This window comes from Bombus flavifrons, chromosome 4 (assembly GCF_040668555.2).
Source record: "Bombus flavifrons isolate JBK064 chromosome 4, iyBomFlav1_principal, whole genome shotgun sequence".
In the NCBI taxonomy this organism is placed as follows: Eukaryota; Metazoa; Arthropoda; class Insecta; order Hymenoptera; family Apidae; genus Bombus; species Bombus flavifrons.
In genome coordinates, this window is record NC_138445.1 from 956,336 (window position 1) to 978,759 (window position 22,424).

The 22,424-nt window shown below is 34.3% G+C and overlaps 2 protein-coding genes across 11 annotated transcripts in view; one reads left to right on the top strand and one right to left on the bottom strand.

The window, feature by feature from the left end:
* Positions 1-22,424, bottom strand: part of twin (CCR4-NOT transcription complex subunit 6-like twin) — a 196,169-nt gene that overhangs the window by 19,413 nt on the left and 154,332 nt on the right. For all 8 annotated transcript variants that reach the window (XM_069111721.1, XM_069111722.1, XM_069111720.1 and 5 more), the window contains one exon: positions 11,132-11,200. Coding sequence is in view for 3 of the 8 variants with exons in the window: in XM_069111720.1 (XP_068967821.1) it covers positions 11,132-11,200 (69 nt within the window). In the remaining 5 variants the exon portion in view is untranslated. The remainder of the gene's footprint in view (positions 1-11,131; positions 11,201-22,424) is intronic.
* The window catches only part of LOC138179192 (small ribosomal subunit protein uS3m-like), a 270,513-nt gene continuing 252,067 nt past the window's right edge, over positions 3,979-22,424 (top strand). The window contains exons 1-6 of one of the 3 annotated variants that reach the window (XM_069111739.1): positions 3,979-4,213; positions 4,376-4,469; positions 4,569-4,744; positions 4,834-5,011; positions 5,190-5,245; positions 5,325-5,407. In XM_069111739.1, coding sequence (XP_068967840.1) covers positions 4,718-4,744; positions 4,834-5,011; positions 5,190-5,221 — 237 coding nt within the window. In that variant the 5' untranslated portion in view covers positions 3,979-4,213; positions 4,376-4,469; positions 4,569-4,717 and the 3' untranslated portion in view covers positions 5,222-5,245; positions 5,325-5,407. Of the gene's footprint in view, positions 4,214-4,342; positions 4,470-4,568; positions 4,745-4,833; positions 5,012-5,189; positions 5,246-5,324; positions 5,408-22,424 lie in introns of those variants that run through there. The other 2 variants (XM_069111738.1, XM_069111740.1) reach the window with 2 other exon arrangements.

A 22,424-nucleotide genomic window follows, 5' to 3' on the forward strand; every position in this document is an offset into this window, starting at 1 on the left:
ATGTAGAGAGCTATCACCAGCGGGATACCATCTTCGAGTTTGACTATTTTATTTCTTCAGTCAGGTCTGTGGGGTGTTTTCTCGACCAAAAGTCTTCTATTTAATTTGTGCTTTACAATTTGTCCAGCTGGACATTTGATAAATTATTCTAACTTAATTGCTAAATAACATGAGGATGGCTACTCCCAGCGGGATACATCTTCGAGTTTGACTATTTTATTTCTTCAGTCAGGTCAATGGGGTGTTTTCTCAAACAAAATTTTTTTTCTATTTAATTTGTACTTTACAATTTGTCCAGCTGGACATTTGGTAAATTTTTCTAACTTAATTGCTAAATAACATGTAGATAGCTATCACCAGCGGGATACCATCTTCGAGTTTGACTATTTTATTTCTTCAGTCAGGTCAATGGGGTGTTTTCTCAAACAAAATTTTTTTTCTATTTAATTTGTACTTTACAATTTGTCCAGCTGGATATTTGGTAAATTTTTCTAACTTAATTGCTAAATAACATGTGGTTGGCTACCCCCAGCGGGATACATCTTCGAGTTTGACTATTTTATTTCTTCAGTCAGGTCTGTGGGGTGTTTTCTCGAACAAAAGTCTTCTTTTCTATTTGATTTGTACTTTACAATTTGTCCAGCTGGACATTTGGTAAATTTTTCTAACTTAATTGCTAAATAACATGTAGATAGCTATCACCAGCGGGATACCATCTTCGAGTTTGACTATTTTATTTCTTTAGTGAAGTTAGTGGAGTGTTTTCTAGAACAAAAGTCTTTTTTTTTATTTAATTGTTACTTTACAATTTGTTCAGTTGGACATTTGGTAAATTTTCCTTACTCAATTGCTAAATAACATGTGGATGGCTATCCTCAGCGGGACACCATCTTCAAGTTTGTATATTTCATTTCTTTAATCAGGTCAGGGGGTTGTTTTCTTTTTAGTCTTCTGTCTATGAGGGTTTTGTAGCTGGTTTGGATGTGTTGCCGTTCTTTCCTTGTATTTTTCTGCGTACCAGCCAATTACCGAGCAAAGTACTATATTTTTTTCAAACGAACTTTGTGTCTCTCTGAAAGATTTGGATTATTCATTGGTGTTGAGGTTTTATCTTGGAATAGAGAGAGGAAATGCGTGGATAAATGTATGATAGAAACATATTTAAGTAAATTTAAGTATAAGTACAATGTGTATACCAATCCAGACCCTCACACTGCCAGCGTTACTTTACGAAAAAGCTCCAAAGCCATGGTGTATTAATATAATTACGAAGACTGACCCGTCTATACTCGGTTGCACCATCTTTGCAAGGTTTGCTCCTAGAAAAAGCTATGAGGCTAAGAGGCTATTCCTTCAAATTGATTTAATTTGAAGCTAAACAATACTTAATAGCTTCGAGGACTAAGAAAACCAAACACTGGAGAAGATGTAGAGATCTCCTAGAAGCGAGAATCACTTTGACAATTCGTACACCATAACACTGGTGGAAGCAGGATAACTGGCAACAGGCCAGGAAACAGAATCGTTTGCTCGCAATTAGATATATCAAACGGCGAATGTTTTCATGCCTATGAATCGAAGATATAGCATCCTCTTTGGATACAGAATCCCTGCCACCTTTTCCTGCAGATAACAGAGCCTAGCGTACCATCCGTAATTATCTGTAATGGATAACTCGACTGCCTCTTCCAGCTTTGCTCTGGCGGAACAAGGCTCGAGCGATTAAGACTGAACTTTCTTCGCTGTTGGCGTTCATTACGTTACGTTGGTTCCACGCAAACGGATTAACAGACCAGGAAGGAAGATTTCGAAAGCCTACTTTATTATTCCGGCACGTTGCACCATTCGATCTATTTCGTAGCGCCACAATTGCGGCCGGTTTCCGATAAAAGGACGCGCCACAATAAACTATGTATCTTTGCTTCAAGATTTAAGCGGCTGCCAGCCGACGAGAGTTCGCGTTAAGCGCGTCTGGTCTTACCGGTCGCGTTTGTCTTTGATACTCGCTCGTTCGCGTTTACTCGTATTCACGTTGCTGCACGTAACTTTGCAACATCCCTTATTGAACAGCGAGTGCAGGTCTCTTCGGACTTGCAGTAATAATATATACGAAGGAGACTACGAGTACAGTGGAAGAAGACTTTGAGAGTATGTTTTTTCCACTCAGGTATCATCCAGCGTACGACTTTGCCGTTTTCTTATTTTCAAACAATAATTAACATTGGAAACTAAATTGGAACGTTGGAAAGTAAATAGTCGTCGTGTATCTGCAAGGTAAATTGTTGTTTAACGTGCTAGATATATCTATGGTGTCATTATCTTGATTGGAAAATAGTAAATATTAATTGTGTCTTTTGATGTACCGTTTTTGGTAGGAAATGTTTTTAGAGTTTAAAATTAGTCCAATAAAAATGTACAATCCAGCGTAGATATTGGTCGAAGGTTTCAACTTTCATAGATTTTGAATCAGCTTTGTATTAAGCACGTGTTTAGTCTACGGAATTCTTGACAATGCTTTGGTAATATCTACGATATTTTAAACGATATTTCGTAGGAAGAAAGTTAATTCGATGTGAAGGTAATTATAAATATGAAAGACATCGTCAAGCATAGATGAAACATTGCCTGTTCAATTGTTGTCAATTAACTCAATCCCTCTCTGTCTTCCTTTATTGTATTATTAATTGATTATAATCCTGTGAGTAGCTTTGTTAATAAATTGTCGACTTTGTTAATAAATTACTTTTATCTGATACTCAATGAATGGCTGTTTCCTTATGCGAGTTGTAATAAGAAAGTGATTGTCAATGGCAACGTAAGCTATGAAAGTGTTGGTTCCAGCTTCATTCATGGTTAGGGACGGCATTTCCGAGGTCATCGATGCCATGACCTGGCTCAATAGTCGTCAAACCAGTCTCAGGAAATCCGAACAGGTTACTTAATTTACCGTCGCTAGCATGAAGCCACCAATGTTATTAACAGTACCGCAGAGAAGAGATGATATCCGGTCCTTGAACAGCGAGAAGCAGTAAAAATCTGAATAACACAGATCAAGATAAAATTAAATAATAAATTTGAAACGTCAAACGTGGTTTCCATCGTTAATGAAGTCATTATCAAGACAAACGATCGATCAGCAAATATACGTACCTATGCTTATCATTAGCACGTATACCGTGTAAATTGATACGAAACAGCATAATTAGCAAGAATCGTTTATTTGAATAGAACTTTTTACGCCGAAGAGATATTAGCGACTTCGTAACATCGCACGCATTAATAATACTCACTATTAGAAGAATCAAAAGTTGTCCGATTGTGACTACGCTTAGGATGATTATACAAATTTATAGTTTAACAGAATTATCGATAGTTAACACGAAGCTATTCTACCAAAATCAGACAAAATGACTGGTCTTTAATAAATACGTAATAATAGAATATATTTATATTTATTAATTTATTACTTTCTCATGTTATGTAGTACATTTTTGCTATTATTAATCCATGGTCCCTAAAAGAGAATTGAGACATTTATAAAATTGTAGAATCAGTCATTTTGAATGGTGTGGTGTTTCTAGTGTTAGCGTCTAACGATCTAGCGATCGTTCCGGAATTTTTCTGATAACTACCATCATATTGAATGATACGTAGTAAAAATTGTAAAAACGTGTGGGAAGTTGTACAAAACGAGAAAATTGTATATTGGGGTTCGATAAACAGATCGAAGGACCCTTTTACACTTTGACAAGTATCAGTCATTTTGATTGGTATTGGTATAAATAGCCTTGATATAAAATTATTTCGAGTTTGAATACATAACAAACAAATCAAAATTCATTATATTATTTTTTTAATTATCATTGCGAAAGTCATAACATCATTGCGGGAAAAAATATAATATGAAGTAGGAATTTTAAAATAAAATTGTAAAACTAGTCGTTTTGACTGGTGTCGTAGCTCTAGTGTTTGATGTTGTGAGTTTAGTTATTAGCGACCATGATAAATTTTCGTTAAAGTCGCGTACGATCCTTGAAAAGTGTTCTGTCCTTTACAGATACTTAATCTTGATTACTTTGCATTTAACAATAAAATGGTCATAAATTTCATCGAGGGTTTCGTTTCGTTTCTACATTATGAAATAATCACGAAGCGATTCTACCACCCTGAGAGATGGAAGACGAAATCTAGGAGAAAATTCTAGATCAATGAGGTGAAACTTATCTTACTATTGGAGTATGAAAATCTAAGGAAAAGACCTCGGATTAGGCAAGAAAGATGCATAGAGCTGAAGAAAAAAAAGAAACTTTTCAAATTAAACAATAATATCTCGAATCAATGACTTTTATGACAAGTTATTTTTACCCTCGAATAGCTCTTTTCAATCTCTCGCGCCTTTTATTTAGCGAGATAATTTGGAGTTTCATGGATGCCAGCCCATGTAAAATCAATTTTTAAATTATCACTAAGTAAGTAACATTTTTAATTTTAATTAATTATTACTAAGTAAGTAACATTTTTAATTTAATTTAATTTAATTTTAATTTGCACTTTTTTCATTTATACAGTTGAAAGTCTAAATGTATCTTGAGAGTTTGGTACTACTGTCACGGATTCAAATTGTTAAATTCAGTGTTCAATGTATTAAATATTACCAAATTTGAAATATAATATAAATATAATTTTTGTTTAATTATCACATAGATAGTTAAAAATAATGAGTTTAATACCATATCTACGTCCTGTATGTACACATTTATATGTGATGCATGAAATATATATGTAACATAACCCTATTCTTAAACTAAATTAGAAATGAAATATTTTTTTCAGATATTAATTAATCAAAATAGTGTTGCGAAAAGATATTTACATGTCAGCACAGTACTTCATAAAGTACAAGCTGGACGTTATAGACCAAAACTGAAGATAGTGCAACCATTGACATGTGAAATGGCATATCCACCACATGAAATTGCTGCTAAAAAGTCATGGAACTCATGGAATACATGTAGGCATATTTTATAATTTGTTTTACTAATAAAACAACTTTTAATGGTAATATTAAATTAAAATTATATACAAAATTTAAAATTTGTTTTAGTTTTATATTATGTTTATTCAGCTTTTTATCTATTTATACGTTATTTGAATATATATGGATTGTTAAATGTATTTTTTTCTTTTAGCAAATGTAAAGGATGGATGCCAGCCCATGTAAAATTAATTTTTAAATTATCACTAAGTAAGTAACATTTTTAATTTAATTTAATTTAATTGAATACATAAAAAGCAAAATAAAATTCAGTATATTATTATTTTAGTTATCGTTGCGAAAATCATTACATCATTGTGGAAGAAGATATAACATGAAGTAGGAATTTTAAAATAAAATTGTAAAACCAGTCAATTTGACAGTAATTTTAATGTTAAGATTTGTTTCACTTACTAAAGATTCTACCGTGTACTTTAAACGTTCTTTGGAAAAGACTTATTGAAGAAAACCTGATTTTTATTTAAATGGAAACCAGCTATCAATAGAACTCAAAAAAGTTTCTCAAGAAATGAAATTATTGAAAGATATTAATTTTTAATTGATCCATTGTGAATGATTAAATTTTCGTTTGGCTGTCAGTAAACGTTATCGATGACGGAGATCTAATTTTTTGAAACTTACCAATAATCGTTATCGATGGTCCGAATTTTATTTTGGTTACCGATAATCATTATCAATAGCGAAAAACCTTTTGGTTACGTTCGACTACCATAAGTTTTATAATTAGTATCTTTTTACTTTGTCAATGAGTAATGTTAATAACAACTGACGATAATCGAATGTATTCAGGAAAATTTATTGTCGTCGATAATGGTTATCAGTAACGAAAACAAAATTCTCCTCATTGATAACGATTAATGGTAACGAAAAAAAAGTACCTGTCGTTTATATTGGTCACTAATAAACAAAATGAAATTTCCCTTATCGATAATGATTATTCGTAAACAAAAAAAATTCTCATTATCGACAATGACTACCGATAATCAAAAAAATTTGAATCATTTGCAATAGTTATCCGTAATCAAGATTTCTTAATTAAAAATATTAACTTTTATGTCGTAACGTCTAAAATATATCTTATAATAGTTTAGTTTGTTTAGTAAGATAAATAGAGAAAAGAAGCTACAGTTCGAAATCATAGTTCACATAAATAAAACATTAGACTTTTGGAAAAAGTCAATTTCTTCGGACAAAGAAAAATTCATAAATTCAATTTTCGACAGTACATATGAGCTGGTCGAAATGGCTGTAACAAAAATGGAAATGACTAGAGCAACGATTATATATACGGAAACAACAATAATTCCAATAAAAGCTTAATTGTGTCGTTATAAACGTGGGAATGATAATGACGCATAATTGCTGTCTTCCAAAGAATACGTTCGTGAGCGGTCCATAATGATCATGATTGTCAGGGTCGTCACGAGAAGTGCAAGAAGTAATTTGCACGGTCCTGCTGGCATAGTCGTTAGTCGCATTCCGCGTTGCTGCACGTACGGACTTATCACGACCAACAGATTTCAAATAATTCCATGTGTTTCGAGACCACAATGCAAGACAGGAAAAAGAGTAGTCAGTGGTATACTAGTGGCCTATACTTGAAATTTTAGGACTGGATCCACCCATGCTTTCTAATTGTATCAAATGAATTTTCGTTGAAACGACGCAACAGAAATTACAGAATGGAAAACCACGTCAAAACGTTTTGTATTGTCCTCGTGTTCAGAATCCACCGCCGAAGCGGTTCCCCGTGCAGTAGCTGCACAGTGCATTCAGCAAGTTCCGTGTTATCGAGAACACAGTTTTTAAGGCGCATGAAATTTTATTATCATTCGACGTACATGATTTTCCTATACATCCAAATTTGGTAAGTAGAGGCCACAAAATCAAAAATGAAAAGGATGTTGATGAAGGTTGTTGACTGATTCACCGAATTCGTGTCCCCTGGCCAGACTATAGTTGATCATCTGTAACTGGATCAGACTGTAACTGGATCACTTTACGCAGACGTACTTGATCGTCTTTTGAAAAGAAATCGTAGGGTCAACCGGAACACGTACCAATTACGAGAATGGTTTTTCCTGCACGACAGTGCTTCAGTACACTCGTCGTTGATTACCTTCGTCTCTATCATTCGTTTCTATCAGCAACCTTTTGCTAGAAAATCGGTTGCAGCGATTCATCTTTCACTCTTCCATCTTCTACTGTCCGGGTTTGGCGCCTGCTGACTTGTTTCTGTTTCCTAAGCTGAAAGTGGCACTACAAGGATAGCGTGTTTGGACGATGTAGAAACGATCCAGAAGAACGTGACAGTTCTTTTAAGTCCAATTTCGAAAAAGAACTACGCACACGCCTTTTAAAATTCGCACAGCAAAAGGACGCACGTTGACTAATAGATAATGAAATTTCATTTATCTGAAAAGCTGTGTTCTTAATAACGTTGGTCCCGGAATTTCCTGAGCGAACTGTGTATACGGGACACCCCGTATATTGCAGTGTAGAAAAGCTGAAGAATAATGAAACGTTTATAACGAAACGTTCAAAAGGCTGTAATTAAATAAACAGATCAAAGAAGAGATAGACGAAGCTGAGGGAAGAGAAGAGATTGACAGTACAATCGGGTCATTGGATGTAATAACAGCGGCCTATTATTATAAGTAATGAATAGCATGACTCATAATCAAATGATTTATCTCATTTATTCCATAGTCAATCAGACAATGGATTCCTTTTAGTTGACCACAACAGTGGCGATGGGAGCGATGGTAATAGTGACGGTAGTGACAGTGGTATCAGCAGAAGAACGGTTGTTCGCGCTGTGTCTTTCTGACACTGGGTTTCTCCAGTTCTTTCACAATACCGTGGCAACGCTTGCAATAAATCTGTGGTGTGGTGCGATATGGCAATCGGCAGGCTGCGTGACATTTCGATGCTACGAAACTCACTGATGCTGTGATTCGATGTTGATCGACGGCCAAGGTATTCGTCGTTGGATTAGACCACGTCATCTGGTCACAAGGTAGCATTTATTATCGTTGCAACGTGCTTTTGTTAAAACAATTTTCTACTTCGTACTATACAATGTTTAATAGTCTTTTAATTCAAACCGAAAGGGATCTGCATTATTAGAATGGCCTAATATTTAAAGGAGCTACTATCCGAATATTGAATTATCTAAACAGAACGTCTGTTAGTGACAAATGCTGTTACTAATTTTACATATTTGTTACATATTTTTATTGTTACATATTTTTCTGTTTGAAATACCATTCTTACACATAATAATAGGGTGTCTTAGCTAAATGAGTTCAGCTAAATATCTGCCTTATTTATGGGTGTATGAGAGTATTTTCTTGTCAGGACAAAGTCTAACTATTTGAAGCTTTGTAATGTGGTTCGTGTGTGATACAGTTTTATGGAAATGATTGCGCTGAGAGGCATCATCGTGATTCGCATCAACACGTGTGTTGATATACGTAAACAAAGATGTACTCAACAACACCCCTGGCTATTGAGTTTGGCAACTAAGTGATCGCGGATTTTGTCATTAGGTGATAACCCAATGCCAACCCAATATTTCCAGTACAAATCATAAATTTACATTCTACAAAGATCTTCAAAAGTACTTCATTAGAGGAATAATAGAGTGATGGAACGAAGAATAGAGAAATTTAAGACTTATCAAGCTACGCTAAGTCTGTAACAATATAAATGATGACAATCTGGCTTTACTGTTGAATGGAAAAGATCAAGTAACATTAACTCGATTAAGAATAAGACACGACTCTACCTTGTTATCAAAACTGAGCTAAATATTTGTGATATTTAAGGCATATTGAACTTCATCGAAGGTATCCTAATTGCCTATCTTAATTAGAATATTAGAAGGGCACAGCATGACCTGGCAAACTATAAAACTAAATAACATGCTATAAAAAGAAGACTCCGACAAAAAAGCTCCAGATTTTCTGAAAGATATTGCTTTACAATAATTATGTGTTCTGTCTCACTGAGCATTCTCACCTGGTCATTAATAATCTTAGAAGTTACACGTTGATCTTAAACACACAATAAAAAAGAAAGATGACGTATAGTACTAGACATGTGGCTGATGCTTGTATTCTATTTAATATAAGTAGGAAAAGAAGATGATGAGCTGCTAACAGTAAACAGTGGATGAATAATATTGTACGTATGTTTCTTAACTAACGTGCCATGCTGTGTGAGCCACAGGTGGCCTACATGTACTATACTTTCTGTTTACACGGTTGATGTTTGCAGGATAAACAGATAGCTTATTATTGTAAAATATTTCAAATATTTACGGACAATTAGCGATTAATTATGTGTGCAATTACGTATTCGTAAGTATGAACAATAGAAATTCTCCATTTCATGTTTTATATTGTATCATACATACATGTTCCCTTTAAACGCATATATGTTATCTATTATTTCATTATCTATCGAAATTGTTATTGTTATTTCAATCAATCAATATTGTTATCAATTGTTATATACAGAGATATCGATACCAATGTATTTCTTTAAATTATTCTATTATCATCAATTTATTATACATTTCACGATGTATTCAACGATATGAATGGGATGTGAAGAATATGATCGATGTACGAACAGCAATTTCCGGTGTCTTTATAAATGTTTATGCTAAGTTTTAGATTGGATAACATGGAGACGATGGGTAATGGGATACAGACACACGTACCTTTGCTTATTGTCATAGAGTGAAGTGATTTAGCAATGAAAAGGAAAGCAACAAACTAATCTTGAGAGCAACTCGTCTGCGTCAAATTCGTTTGAAAAAATTTTCGTTTTGTAGCTACTTATAAATATAATCATGGAAACGTTGTAACTAAAGTATCAGAAAATGTTTGCTGAAAAATCATTAAAAAAGACAGCAGTGCTTTATTTTGGTTACTACAAGATAAAATTGAAAAATTAACAAATCGCTATGCATTATGTATTTTGAGTTGCGTTCAACAATGATGTGCATGTTCGGACAATAATTTCAAATGTAGCTAAAATATTTGTTGCATTGGCTAAATGTGAAGTTTGTTTTTTCCACCGAAAGTTATAGGAAGCTTATATGCAATGACATAATTACTATGTAAAATCCTACAAAGCTACATTTACTGTAAAAAGCGTAGGATAGTATCGAATATCATTGAGTCTATGTTATTTGTATTATGTATTTAAAAAAGTCAGAAATATTAGCATTAAGTAGTACAGCATACCGTAAAGTTTGTAATAAATTCCAAAAAAAGCGATGGCTTTGTTTTATCGTATATTTACATGTATCTGTGGTAAAACTACAGTTTTACTATAGCTGTTTATACTCCAAACATCAAGATTTTAAATAGAAAATACAGCATGGGCCACCTGTGGCTCACATAGCATGAAACATATTAATTAAGATACATATGATATCACTTAATCGCTACTCATTGTTAAATTCTCATATTTTCGGATACTACGTGTTCTTTAGTGAATTATAAATATGGAAAATGTGGAAAAGTAAAAGAATAAAAACTTCGTTTCATTACATTTAGTCAATGCAACAAGTATTTTAATTATATTTTAAATTATTGTTCAAACATGCATATCATATACATTATTAAAGGTATCGTGAAATACAAAACGACGATTCGTTGACTTTGCAATTTTATCTTAATAATTGAAATAAAACTGGACTTCCAATAATAATTGAAATTGCTTTAATGAATTTTACAGAAACATACTGTGATGCCTTAATTGCGACATTTTTCAATATCGTATTTTTATAAATGTTTACGAAACGAAAATTCAATTCAAATTTTCTCTATCAGTTTTAACAGACAGTTTTCATAGACAAAATTCTTACAGGAAGAAACTTGCTAACAAGTTAATATCGCTGTCTTTCTAAATAGCACACGTGCATTACAAATAATATTTAATACTTCCAACAAATTAGGTTCGATCTTGGAAATGATCAAGTTTCTTAAGAAAATCATTTATATTTCTCAGATTAATTTCCATATGTAATAAATTTATACTAAATGCATTGTGACTTACATGTTGGTCTCGTCCTATTCGGTCTCGTCAATGGAATCCATGGTCTTTGAGGCGGGTGATTTGCAGTAACTGAAACAAGAAGTTTGTATTAATTAGCAAAGGCAGCGCCAAATTATAAAACGTAATTAATGACAATTACATATATATAAACTAATTTATGCATTTATCAAATTATATATTTGTATATTATACACGTGTACTTTTGGAAGACTTATTTTATTTATTTATTTATTTGTTTAAAGTGAAAAATCAGCAAGTCACTTGTAATTATTTTGAAAACTGAAAGTCATTTTAATATTGTGCAAATAATGAGTGCATTTAATGTGTGCGATTAAATTTTCTGTAGTTATTCACTGAAATATTTACAACGTTTATTACGTAATTAAGATGAATCTGTATGAATACCAAACAAGTATCAATTCCATGCATAGCAATTAGTTACAGGTGTATGCTGTCAACTTAAGTACTATCGAGTTAAACATAGCATACTCTCAATTTACAACAATTGCATAAAATACGAATACGAATATTTTAATTATTAACAATATTTTTCGATATACTTTCAAAAACAAGAACCGTTATTAAATTAGAGAAAAATAATTAAAAAACCCCAAGTACTCGATAAAAGATTAGAGGTAGAGTTTAATAAATAATAATAGATAGTAATAATAGAATAAATAATAAAAGAGGTAGTTTGGAGTTAGAGTAAGAATGTATTCACAGACCAAAGTATTGAATTTTTGGAATTTTTGAAAGTTTAGTGCTGAAGCACTTGAACGATATATAATTCCATCGATATATCAAAGTATATACAGGGTGGTTGGTAACAGGTGGTATAAGCGGATAGGGGGTAATTCTACGCGAAAAAAGAAGTCGAAAATACAGAATAAAAATTTTTCGTGTGAGGCTTTGTTTTCGAGAAAATTGACATTGAATTTTCGCTCGGTACGCGTGCACTTTATCACGTCTCGTTATAACACTGTAGATCTCACTGTAGATCGCTGTCTCGACTAACGTTATTTTTAACATTTAAAAAATTTTTAAATATTTTAATTTTTATTCTATATTTTCGACTTCTTTTTTCGCATAGAATCACCCCCTTTCCGCTTGTACCACCAGTTACCAACCACCCTGTATAATCTCATCAATTTTGTCTACTTGAAGTAGTTCTTACCCCGCTTCCGTATCGAAATCATTTGTATTAACGCGTAACTGTTTAAAAGAAATATAAATGCTATTAAAAATGATTATTATTATTTCCATAGTATCATACCAGCTGTATATTTATGATCCATTAACGAACCCCAATTTGGCTAACATAGTTGAACAAGAGCTACGTGAACCGATTTACCAAATAAGTGGCTGATATATAGGTTACGTTTTATAGTACCGTAAAATGACCCACTTCTCGCAGAAGCTTTAAAAGCGGAGCAGTAAAACAGAGAGAAAGAGGGTGAGTGAGGAATCGGAATATATGAAGAGGTACATAGCGGAGAGCGTTAACGACTCTCCGGAAATGGCGGTAACAACCTTGAAACCCAGAGACGTGACTCAACTCTGGCACAAATGGCGGTACATTAGACAAGTGGCAGGAGCAAAGTACGACGAGGCGCGAAGGTAATCAAAATTAACAATTCAAAGCCTCTGACGTCGTACTAGTCGTAGAACGTGTTGAAGACTCGGCAAGAGTGCTCTTGCCTTCGTCTCCTTATATCCGCAACCAACCAGCTAGTTGACAGACAGAGTTCGGGTAGTAATCTTTCAGTTGAAGACCAGTTCTAACGAAATTCCTCCAACATAGAGGAGCTGGAACTCTCGACTCGTAATTTGTTCGTGTTGCCATTCGACGCAATTCATTTGCTAAATTTGCCCTACGTCATGTCACGACGTACCGCTGTCCTCAACAGAATTCCAAGTTGGAGAACGCCGAACCGGAAATTGAACTTAACTTTCTATTTAGTTTTCGCAGCCAGTTCCAGAAGTTCACAAGTATGTAGCAGGATCAATTGCGGAAGGCTTGGCGAACGTTAGAGAACTCGCTCGTCAAGAAACTTTCGACAACTTTAGCTTTCTCGTCAGTCGCGCAAACGTAGGACGGGGAAAAAATGTTTCGTTCTGTATTAGACGCACGAGCGTTTATTAAACGCTATCCTGTTTCATTCTTGAACGAATTCTATGCAGAAAATTATTCGACGCAACGTGTAACGTAAGTACAATCGTTCGTTGTATCTTTGAATGGGAATAAATTACGTCAGTAGCAATTTTGATAATTTTCCGATAATCTGTTTGAGATAAATTGCACAATTCTGAAACTTCTAAATGCGTGTTAAGTAAAATTTGAGTGAGAAAATTGTACAGAGTCGAAGAATGATCAACTTCATCTTATCTTACTATGCCCAAATTATTGTTTAGTCAATTGGCTGATCTTGATAAAATAAACACAAATGAATAACTAGATAAGATAGAGATAAGAATTACCAAGCGAAGAGGGAAAAGAAGCGCCTGTGAACTGGTTAAGAAAACTTTGAATAAAAACTGGGAAGAAAGGTGCCTAATCTATAGTTTCTAGATCGAGGTACTTTAGTTTGGAGTAGTTTACATTAGGATCGAATAAGTAGGTTTAGCCATTAATTTGAACATAAGTAGAGGGCATAAGTAGAATGTTAGCGATAAGAGTAGATATCGAATGACATCCGCAGAATAGAACACTAATGTGCAATATACGAAGTAGGAGTGTCAGGCCAAAAATAAAAAATTATAGTGTCCCAAAAGTTTCTTTAGTTTTATAAATAAAAGAAATTTTAGAGATTTTAGAAAGAAAATGTAGAAATAATAGATACACAACATTTTACACGCACAAAATATATGCCAACCTAATTTAATGGAAAGCCAAGTCCCATCCTAGACTTAGGAAGACACCTAGGATTTAGGATCACATAATAAATAACAACAATAACCAGATAAGATAGAGAAACAGTAAGTGATGCGTGACTTTTTCATGATTACAACGAAGTACTTTGTTCAATTTGAAATCTCATGTGCATAGAAACGAATACACAAGATGAATCGCACAAAGCATTGCAAACTACCTTTTCTGAAACTGCTGCAGGCTTGCTTTTTTCAATTAAATGGGATACCACAGTTTATTATTTGGAGCATAACAAATTCCTTGGAGGAGGAGAAATAAAAAATGAAAATTTTTCAGATGGAACGACATGTTAATTTTTCGTTTGCATTAAAGTTACAGAATGTTGTTTGACGCTTGCAAAGTACTTTCACGTGCAGCAACTAATCATGCCAGACCCTTTCCATCCTAGTTTTCATCTTTGATTTTCGGTTTAATTCTTTAATCTCCTTCTCCAAGTTGTATACTGTCCAACTTGCTTTTATATTACTGTTTCTTCTATTTTATTTATTTGTTCTGACACGTTTAGTTCGCAGTTGCCACCTGTGATTTGCAATGCAATTTATGTTTATTCGTATCCACTGTAGTTCGTTTCATATAGTTTGATACAAGTAGTTTGTTTCATCGTATTCTCTTATGTTCGACGTTTTGAATGGCCTTTCATAAGCTTGCAGATTCACTGTATAATTTAATACGAATTGGATGAGTGTTGCAGCAACTGAACATTCAATGTATTTGTAATTTATTTCTTCTGGTAATAAACGCTCATAGAAAACAAGGACTAGCCATCGTGCTATAAATGTTGTACTATAGACATTTTGTAAGAATGCTCACAATTCTCCTTTGTAATCCTATTAACAGAACCACGAGATAATCCAGTGCCAACAGTAACAACGTGAATATAAGTGAGTGGATTTTTTTCAAAATGAATAAACACTAAAAAAGCATCGTCAGCATTTGTAATCAGATTAGATCTATTTCTTTTCTTCTTACAATCTTCCCACGAGTTCTTAAAGTCTTTTCAACGTTATAAAATATCTTTTACGTCTCTCTGGATATCTCGTAACGCGCACACACAATTGCAACGTTACGTTCATCGAACATGTAGAGTATATCAATCTTTTTATTATACGAATACATTTTTAGTTATCTAAGGACGAACCGAGACACTGAAACAGTTTTAGCAGCGCGAGCAATGAATTTGTTTATCGTTATTTCGCAACGCGAATGTTCCCATTTTCTAAAAGTATATGAGGAAATATACGTTGTTTCTGAATGCCTTGATGTAATCCAGACCCTGCGCAAGTTATGTTCCTCATATTTACATTCCTTTTGTAACGCGTTTATGGTCGCTAAATTTCCTACGATAAATATTGCAGTCATTTATTGCATTCATTTAAAAAATATACAGGGTGGTTGGTGACTGGTGGTACAAGCGGAAAGGGGATGATTCTACGCGAAAAAAGAAGTCGACAATATAGAATAAAAATTTAAAAATTTGAAAATTTAAAAATTTAAAAATTTAAAAATTTAAAGATTTAAAAATTTAGAAATTTAAAAAATAACGTCAATCGAGACAACGATCTACAGTGAGATCCGTTATAACGAGACGTGATAAAGTGCACGCGTACCGAGCGAAAATTCAAAGTCAATTTTCTCGAAAACAAAGCCTTAAACGAAAAATTTTTATTCTATATTTTCGACTTCTTTTTTCACGTAGAATCCCCCCCCCCCTTTCCGCTTGTACCACCAGTTATCAACCACCCTGTATATCATTTTTCCACGTTAATATTCCGATGATCGATACCATATTTTGGAATCCAAGGCCATCTCAAGATCGTAATATTCTATTTCACTTCGTTGGAGGTATCAGAGAAAATAGCGATAGCTACAACTGATAAATAGCCACAACTGATAAAAATTAAGAAGAATGACAAGACTCGTATGTTATTCAGGAAATAATTACGAACTTTGTTACAGTCAATTTAAGTGTAATTTAAAGCAATGGCAATGATAACGCATTGTGAAATATTTCTTCTTCTCCTTTTTAATTTCCAGGTTGTTTATATACTATTACGACAATAAATAAATTTTGCATGGAACGCTGATATGCAGGTACTTGTTCGGTAGGTCATAGCCGTACTGAGTACTTGATTATTGTTAGCTATTTATGTTTACCGAGTGCTGAGTTAAACTCAACTAAATCGCGTTAGGAGGTCTGTTGGTTGGAATCTCTTGAGTTTCCTCTTTACTCCACTTTCTACCCAAAGCGTTTTTGCCGATTGATTAAAAGATGAGAGTTGTTTGTTCTCGTGTCTGCTTGCGTGGGTAATTATTTCTTCTTTAGCGGATGCTATCTGCAAACCTCTGCGTATTCAATTATTTCCAATCGAATAAATACACGATGAATTATAATCATTCTACAATTCCACGTTCACGATCAGTGTCCATCAGATACGAAAAATAAATTCTAATGGTCTGCAACGAATATTATAACCATGTTATAGACAATACAGAAGTTACGAACCAATCAGCTCAACATCTACTAGTTACTCACGATTGTCCTCCTATGCTAAAACGTTTGTTTATTGTTATTCATAACAGAAGGCGAACGAACGTGGAAATTATAAAAAGCTACTCTGCAATTTTAGTTTCAATTGTTTGTTTAAACACCTCTATATTCGGTACAGTGTTTCACGACAAAGAACGATCGTCAAGGATCATTTTTATATGAACTGAAGTATCATCTCATGCTCATAATAAACTCTACTACGAGCTCTACCAAATTATTAGGTTGTCCGAAAAGTGTCTTTCCTTTACAGACACGTCTCTTACAACAATGTATTTTTATACAAATATGAAACTTAATCTGTCGAACGTTGTAATCTTTATCTTGATAGAACAAAATGGATCATACGTAATTCGATAAAGTAATATAAAACGAAAAATGTGCATCCATTATTTCCTTATAAAACGAAAGAAACTGAAGTATCATCTTATGCTCATAATAAACTCTACTACGAGCTCTACCAAATTATTAGGTTGTCCGAAAAGTGTCTTTCCTTTACAGACACGTCTCTTACAACAATGTATTTTTATACAAACATGAAACCTAATCTGTCGAACGTTGTAGTCTTTATCTTTAAATGTTGTGCGTCCATTATTTCCTTATAAAACGAAAGAAACTTTTCGGACGACCCAGTACTTCGAACTCCAACGAAGTACAATAATATTTCATATAGAAATGCTAAAAAGTCATTTCTATGTTAATTAACTAAACAGGTACGATCTGACGTGCAAAGATATGGTAACGTAGCCGAGTATAGGTGTAACGACGATTCTCGATACATCGTCCGCATTCCGTGAAACCTTGCAAACCTAATTAAGATCTTTCGTTGTGGACTGGTTTAACGCTATCCGCCGAGTAAAGGGCGGCCACGAACACGCATAAAAGAAGAAAGCGACGACCGCTGTGATTCTCGGTATATAGTATTTAACTGTTTTATTATGTTCGTATATCGCGTCGAACAGTTTTTATAGAGAGCCGCTGGAGCCTCGGCGTAGCTCATTCCTGAGAATCCATGTCTCGTACGGACCCGAAGAAGCTGCGAAAAACAGCATTTTAATTAATGCTGATCGGCTCGAGGCGAATTCCAATTTAGCGACTCACCCTGGTCAGTTAATGCGATTAATTAAATGAGAAATTTATTTTGTTATTCATCGAATGTTAAATAATAATTCATAAGAAATATCATATCCTTAATTTGAGCCGTGGTCACCGAGCTATGTAATGACGCGGCACGCAAACAGGTACACGCGAGCGTGTCATGCCACCGAGGTTAATGGCATCGCGTATAATGACAGGCTGCAGTCACGGTGAAATCAATAATTACGATAACAGGGTTATGGTAACCGTGCCACGCCACCTTTTGCCACGTGTGATTTAGAAGCTGACAATTTCAACGCGCGCCCACGCTTTCCTCCTAGATAACGTATCGGCTGTTTATTGAATCGCGAGCTGTACATTAAAGTATCAATAAGGTCAATCGAAACTTAAGCCGATTTTACGCTGCTTCAGTTTGAGGAAATACGGCGGGTGAACGCTGCTTTCATCCTCGACTCAACCTCCAGCATTTTTGCTCTAATTAGTTCATTAACCCTCGGACAACCGTGACGTGTTTATCTTGATGTGACATCAACGTGATACTTGTCAACGCCACATAGTACGTGAAAATCATTATATTTATTTCAAGGTCTGTGTATTATAATACATACCTTTATACTCGTGTTGTAATACGTATATACAGTGTGGTTGGTAACTGGTGGTACAGCGGAAAGGAGGTGATTCTACGCGAAAAAAGAAGTCGAAAATATAGAATAAAATTTTTTTTTAATTTTTCCATCGAGACAACGATCTACAGTGAGATCCGTTATAACGAGACGTGATAAAGTGCACGCGTACCGGCCGAAAATTCAAAGTCGATTTTCTCGAAAACAAAGCCTCAAACGAAAAATGTTTATTCTATATTTTCGATTTCTTTTTTCGCGTAGAATCATCCCCTTTCCGCTTGTACCACCAGTTACCAACCACCCTGTATGTCGTGTAGAATAAATATTATTCATTTGCTACTTATCCATATCTCAATCATCTTGCCGATTTCGATGATTTTGAGTATATTGCCGGGGCCACGATTCTGAATAATTTTTTCCTATACGTGTAACCGTCGCTCGGATTTAGTTTGCGAAATACTCGCAAAAATCTGCCGGTACCACTACAGTGAATTTTCCCTATAATTGCACGTCCCTGACAGCGTATGCGTCAGTATCGTTTGGATAAAATGAAACCTAATCGAAATCTATATAAATCCTGAATACAAAATACGAACTGGATCTGACTAGGCCATTGATGGATTAAACAAGGCGATTTCCATCCTTCCAGTCGGATATCAATCTCGGTTTGAGAATTTGTTAGGAACCGTAGATATTAACCACCCGAATATATTGTCAATGATGGAACGAATTTCGTAGTTCGATTTACCGCAAAAAGATTCTTTGGTTAACCATAGACCGCATTTCAGTCGTGGTTAACGTGTATTTTGTTGCTGCAACTTGTGTTCATAACCAGTGAACACCGCATCTGGTCAGTTGGTATATTAACATTCTTCCTGGGTACGTACATAATACGATGATGTTGTGGCATTCATTCGTTCGACTTGTGTATGCACAACTTACATCGAAATGTAACTTATAATTGTATGTCGGGTTAATGTTGGAATTTTGGGCGTTTGACGAATCTTCGCTCGAATTTGCCATCGCGGTTATAGCTGATGTTTTTAATACAAAGTGGTTATTATAAGAGACTACAAGTAATAGCGGTGATCGAATGGTGGAGATGTTGATGACAATGAATTTAGGTTCGATAACGAATCCACGGTCAACGGGATGACGAATGCGATGTGATACGCGTATGACTCAACGTACAAGTAAAAATTATCTGAACGAACTGCTCTGAATAGACTCTCCCTGAGTCCAAGTGGAACAGCCCTTATATAGTCCTCTCCCCACCTCTCGAGTCAATCTTTATTTTTAAGGAAAGCTATATAATTATTCCATACCTCTGTTAAGTACACGTCCCTCCCGTGACCGTGGCTACGTTTAGTGACTCGTTATGTCACTTCGAGCCCAAGCCCATCGTTATAAACCTTGAGCCCAACTATTTTTTTTTTTTTTAGTTTTATTATTTGAGTGTAGCTATAGTAAAAGTCTGGACTAGGGTATTAGGGTTTTTCGCAATATTCCAAAAGGGAGGCCTCGACGTCCTTTCATCTCCGACATGTATAATAATTATTTTTATACGGAAGTATAGCTTCTAATTATAATTATAGACTATAACTTTGTCACTTATAATTACTCTCTTATTCGTGATGATAGAAAAAAATGTTTCATGGTATCGAGGGAAACATACTGTGCTTTTATCTGTTTTATCTGCTGTAAAGGTTTTTTTTTTTTTAATATTTCACATTCACAATTTGTCCAATTTGGACATTTGGTAGAATTCTTTAGCTGTTGGATTATCATGTGGGTGGCTACCCCCAGCGGGGTACCATCTTCGTGTTTGTTAGTTTATAGCCTTTATGATTTGTGTAAAGGTGACATTAAAATCTTTAAACGCGGTTTTTATTCTATCTTTTATTAGATACTCCTGTAGCTGACATGTTTTCATATCTCTACAAACTCGTGTCTTTTGCATTACCCGTTGTCGACATATGAACTTTGAAACGAAAGAAAATTATTAAGATTCTCCTGGTATTTTTATCGTCATTATTTCCTGCATCTAGGCTTTACGATTTTATGAAACACAAAGAAATAGATGCATTAACATTAATGTACAATAAATAATGTACCAACATTATGATAAACCATTGGTCAGTACTTAACGAGCTAAGCCACTTACTCGATTAAAATTAAACTGATACATCGGCTAAACAAGATATCAAAGACTAAAGTATTAAATTGAAAGAGTATTAAAATGAATATTCCTATCATTACTGCTTGTACGATTATAGGAATGCATATCGTTTTGTTAAATTTTCGGAGTCATTCAATATTTAATACTCTTATTCAATAAAGAGAGAAACGTTTTACCGATCTAATTTAAATATTTCACAAGCGACGTATCGCGTTATCAACGTTTTTCAATTATTCCGACCATTAGCTTTTTCCAATAATCTGCGATCATTGCAAGGAATGGTGCAGTTAAAATAATATCACTTTTTGTACGCAAAAAGAACATGTAATTCTCTCTCTCTCTCTCTCTCTCTTTCTCTGCCCGATCGTTTACAAGTAGAAGTACTGAGACTTGCAATTAGCGATTGCTGCATTTACATACATTCTGCCAGAGCGTTAACATTCTTTGAATGTACATAACACTCCAGTGAGACATCACGCGTGCACTTAGCATATACTGCGCGACACGGTAGCCAGTTTTTAATGTACAATGCTAATTCTGAAGAGGAGTGAGCGGTACACTACTACTACTACTACTACTACTACTACTATTACTGCTTCAAGTACCGTTGCATTCCACTGTGTCCAGCGGCCACTTTTATGAAAGTGAAACCAACTGTAGCTACGTGCGAATAAGCCTTAAGGTGTAGCACCCATTGGCTTCTGAAGTTTGTGAATAAGCTCTCTGCTTCTTTCTGCTCAACTATTTCATGAAACTGCACTTTAAAGCGTAAAGGAAACTCGAGTGTGAAGGTAATTGAAGTAGTGAATTAAAGTAGATAAAACAAAATTTTAATCGTTAGATATATAATTTCAAAAATTACAGAGGATGGATTTTACTTAAAGGAACGTGAGAAAGGAAAAAGTAATCTTCTTAATCGGATATCATTCAACATTCAACAGTACATGTTGAGCACACGTGATAAACATATGGCAGGCTTATTATCAATTTCAATTATCAATTGCAAGAATTAAATTGTGGAAGTATTGGAAAAATATTTTAATAACAAAAGTGAAAGATTACAAGAATGAGAAAAGTAAGGCAATATATGGAATTGGAGTAGAGTAGGCAATCGTAATATAAAAATATGTCTACAATATACGAAAATATATGATATACTTATAATTTGTAATAAACAAAACGAACCTGTATCTAACTTTTATTCCCTTAATTGTGGCCACAAAAATAAAAAATTGCCGAAAAATTTGCGTCCTGGTATAAATTTGTAAAAACTACAACGTATTCACTTTTTACGTACTTTAGATTTTTTTAAAATTATTAATTTTATTTAGTTTAAATATTAATTAAATTAAACGCGATTATGTCCGCAATTATACGAGCTGCCCCATACACGGAAACGGGAATTTCGTCCGAGTGTTTGTACAAAGTTACGAATGGAGGCTGTGAGATACGTGAGAGAATTAAACACTTGATATTAGGAGGCTGCAAGCTGTTCAAGATTTCGAATGAACATAATCAAAATGTGTCCTCGGAATGCCTATGTAGGTTGTCCAATTTGAATGAAAGAGACTCTGAAACAGTGGGAACGAAACTGCGTAGGCGTCACGAGTATAGTATCGGATAAGAGACTACGAGGTCGACTATAATGTATTTATTCAAGAAGTAGGAAGTACAACTGGTGCACGAAACTCGAGGAATTATTGAATAAAGCAGAACGTGGAAGGCCGTAGAAAGTGCAAAATGCAGAAGAGCTTGAAACAAATACAGAGAGTATTGGGTTGTCCAAAAAGTTTCTTTCGTTTCATAAAGCGATAATAGATGAACAACAATTTCTGTTTTATATTATTTTATTGAATTAGGTATGAACTATTTTTCGTTATATTTCTATTATTACGTTCTGACTAATATAAAACTAATAT